Source organism: Adiantum capillus-veneris, chromosome 10, assembly GCF_014529385.1.
Source record: "Adiantum capillus-veneris isolate H3 chromosome 10, ASM1452938v2, whole genome shotgun sequence".
Taxonomy (NCBI): Eukaryota; Viridiplantae; Streptophyta; class Polypodiopsida; order Polypodiales; family Pteridaceae; genus Adiantum; species Adiantum capillus-veneris.
Window position 1 is genome coordinate 127,651,037 of NC_140940.1, and position 4,045 is coordinate 127,655,081.

At 45.3% G+C, this 4,045-nt stretch overlaps 1 protein-coding gene across 1 annotated transcript; it reads right to left on the minus strand.

Annotated features, from left to right (window-relative positions):
• Window positions 1-1,613: 1,613 nt before the first annotated feature.
• On the minus strand, window positions 1,614-2,072 carry LOC147449628 (uncharacterized). Its single transcript, XM_086522656.1, has one exon. The coding sequence runs from the start codon at window positions 2,070-2,072 to the stop codon at window positions 1,614-1,616; it is 459 nt and encodes a 152-aa protein (XP_086378782.1).
• Window positions 2,073-4,045: the final 1,973 nt, after the last annotated feature.

Below are 4,045 nucleotides of genomic sequence, written 5' to 3' on the forward strand. Positions count from 1 at the left end.
CCACATTGGGCTTTATACCCCAACATTTGGTAAGAGGAAACTCTAATTCACTCCCGCACAAATCAGATACAAGATTACGAAGAGGGGGGATTGCACACATAGATTGAGCAACCATGGAAGCAATTGCACAGTAGTGATAAATTGCAGGTTTTTTCAGTACAAGAAAGCCCTCTCTCTCTTCCCCACAAAAATCTCAGCTGACGTGGTCAATTTTTTTGCCATTTTTTCACTTTGAACCAAAACTAAGCCATTTTTGGCTCATTTTTGACCCAAAAAAAATGCCATTTTGATGCAAAAAATTTAGGATTGTGAGGTGACGGGTGACGTGGCAAGTCATGCAAGCACCACAGACAAGTGGCACGTCAGGTGGTGGATGACATGGCATCTAATGTGAGGCAACATGCAAGGTGACAGTCAAGGGTGGTGGATGATGGATGACGTGGCACACCAAGTGTAAAGTCAAACGTTTAACTATGGTGATGTGAAAGGTGACGTGGTCATCTCACAAAATGGGCACAAGTGACACATATACTTGGCCACATACACATCCAAATAATATTGGCAAAAATGAGTTCGAAACAGGCTCCAAACCTAAGTCATATTAGTCCCACACTAGTGAAAGTAATGTCTGAACGTAGAAAATAAACTCCATAGAGCTCTATAGTAGAGTATATGATGGACTGATAATAACTACTACGGCGGATAGAGGTATATTCGAGGATCCAAGACAATGAGAAACGTAAAGAAACAAGCCATCCGTAACAAAAATCACTTGATGCATATTTGCCATGCACAAATTATCTTGATGAAACACAAATGAGGCATGTGCAAGTCCAATTTTTATTCCCAAACAAAGAGAATTTACAAGATTTGTTAAACTCCTCAATGATGTAACATCAATCACATCCAAACATTGTTCCACGTCTATATTTTTCCAAACCAGAAGATTATCAACTACTAGACTGCACATAATGGATCCACAACTGAATATCCAAAATTGAATCAGCCCTACTGATCCATCAGGCCTCTCTCTAATTTAAGTTTAGCCATTGCGACACGGCCACGTCCTCAAGGCTGTCATCCCATGTCTCTAATTGGAGTTCTGCTGGTTCCGTCATCATCATCGCGTCATTCTCAAAAGCTCCATCAAGCGGCAGCTGATCGTGCTGGATCCAATATTCATAATAATTAGCTTCTACCTCAGCATCATAATTTGCGAGTGCTTCACTAGAGGAGATGTTATAATGCGGCATCGTGACCTGCAGACACTTGTATTGATGAGCGCCTAATATAGTAATGCTCAGCTAGCTGCTCACAAGTTTAGAATAATTAATAGAGTACCTGGGCGGCCCCTTGTGCAGTCGACGCAGCCAATTCTTCCAAGCTGGAACCCGGCCGGATCGGCATTAAGGTAGTGTCGACGTTGGGCTCGTGCATAACAACCTGAGCTGATACGCCGCCTGCTTGGAAAATCTGAGCTTCCATTGGTGGCCATACAAGCTGTTGGCCACCGTGATCTGCCGATATTGTTGCTGGCCACGGAGAGTACGCATGAGCAGAAGAACTAGTAAGATATTGGGCCTGTTGCTGAATCAGTAGAGGTACGTCTCCACCTACAGTAGTATTATAAGTAGCTGCACTGTCGTTTGTTTGATGAAAAGCTGCCTGCTGCAGGTAGCTGCTGGTTGGGTTTGTCCATAATTAAGGGTGCCAGAACCTGGTTGCTGCAGGTAGCTGTAATTATCGGCAATGGAGCTAGCTGATGGTTGTGTTTGTCCATTAAAGGTGCCGGCACTGCCTTCCTCAATAGAATAATTGGGGCCGCCTTCCTGCGGTTGCACTTCATTAGCTTGAAGCAGCAGCTGATTGTGGAGGCCGAGTATGTGGTTGTTTACTATATTGCTCAAGTCCTGGCCGCTAGCTGTAGTACGCATGCGTGCATCTGCAAGACCCTGCATGTAGAAAAACAGTGCAAACGGCCGCATTTCATCAAAAGTTAGCTTGCTGAATACTACGCTGAGTGCTCGAGCCTCCAGCTGCTTGTCCGCCTCTTGAATAGGACAAGCACTCATCTGATCATTCTCTCCCGATGGTTGCAGAGGTGCGCCGGCGACTGTACCAGCCTCATTAGCCGCTACTGTTTTCTCCGAACGGGGTTTTCTGGCCCAAGGACGGTCGCCCGCCGCTGATCTCCTTTGCCCTGCATGGCGCACCGTGGGCCTGATCTCTGTTTGTTGTTGCACACCACAGTCATGTCATGACTGCTGATCAGCTCATATGCGCGCTATTCATTCTGGTTATACATTTGTCTACTAACCTTGACCGGCAGGACACGACGCACTCGCGCCGTCCGAGGTGCCAGCTGGATATTAGGTGGAGGTGTGAGCACATCATTGGGGTAGCGTTGGCGAGCTTCCGTCTTGGCAAAGGCCCTGATGACAGCTCGGCATATCAAAAAGCCTTTTTGTTGGAGCTGACTGTATTCCTTTAAAAGCTTCGCCGGCGAGGCCACCACCACAGGGGCTTCCATGCAGGCGTTGGTCGGCCGGTCGAAGGATTCCCGGTTCTCTCCCCACGCGCTGACAAACTCTGGGCGTAAAGCTTCATAGTTTAGATTTATGACGGCTGCAGCTGCATTGTACGCTCTGCCATATTGTCAAAAACCAAAAAAAAAAAAAAGGGTTTTCAAAAGGACTTTACTGCACTTTGGATTCTGAAGACAAGCTTCGCCCAAAAAAGGTGGTCATGGAAAATGATGGAAATTGGAATTATGATAAAAGGGTCTTAGATTTCAAGCACCGATAAATTAGGTTTCCTTGAGGTTCACTTCGATTGTGACCACATGGCGACCACTTCGGGACCATCGAAGGGCGCAAAACCAATCTTGCCGCCCCCAATTACTGTGGACCATTGATCCCACCTCACACAAGGGGTGTCAAATAATCACGAAGACTAAGCTTAACCACCTTCTAAATGGAATAAACCAATATTATAGCTAAAGGCATACCTCTCAATCCCCAATTTCTAATTATCTTTCATGAGGACATATACACAAGAAGTTTTGGACAAATTCTCACAATAATTCCCACATTGTGACTTACCTCAACATCATGAGCTTCTATGAGGGAGGCATCGTGTACCTAGTTAGGTACGATTGGGGGCAGAGGACCGTCGGTCCGGTGGCATGATGTTATGCATTGTATGAAAAACACTCAAGAAGAAGACTCCGTTTTCCTACATGAGAAATTTTCTAAATCACATCCCCATGATTGCCTACATGAACATGTAGCCCATTGTTTCTCTCTAAAAGAATGCAATAAAACGACGAAAATGAGAAGTTAAACGACGTAAAAAAAATTATGTGTTTTAATGCATGTGATGAGGCACAAGAATGAGAAAAAGATAAAACTACGTTCAAAAATTACACCATTTTGTCGCGCAATTTCTAAACGCGCTTCACGTTGTCGACCAGCTAGCTACTGATGCCTTGCAATGCGCAATCAGATCACCTCTGCGCCTGCGTTAACCATCTCCCTCTCTCTCTCTCTCTCTCTCTCTCTCTCTCTCTCTCTCTCTCTCACACACACACACACACACACACACACACACAATTAGCGAACCTTCTTCCTGACAAACGCAAGTATCTTTAGCTTGTGATGCAAAGACGAGGATCAAAACACACGATGAATAATGAGTCTCACGTATGTACCTATGTGCCTATATATGCATCACTTGCTTGTTGATAGCATCATTGGAGAAAGACATTAATTAGGGGTGATTGAGAGTGCGAGCCTAATTGGGATTGAGATTCTATGCAACGTTGGGATTGTGATTGAGAGTGAGATAGCTCGAGGGTGATCGGCGTCGTGACACTCCGTGTCCAGAAGGGGAAACCCAGAGACTATACCACTTTCTAGTTGTTTGTTGCTGAATTGGAATGCCAAATAGAGTTGTCCTCGGACTGTCATCTCTTGCAGTGCATTGATAGCGGGGTATGCTGAGTTGTGCTCGGCACTAGGGTGGTTGATAAGTAAGCCTAATGTGA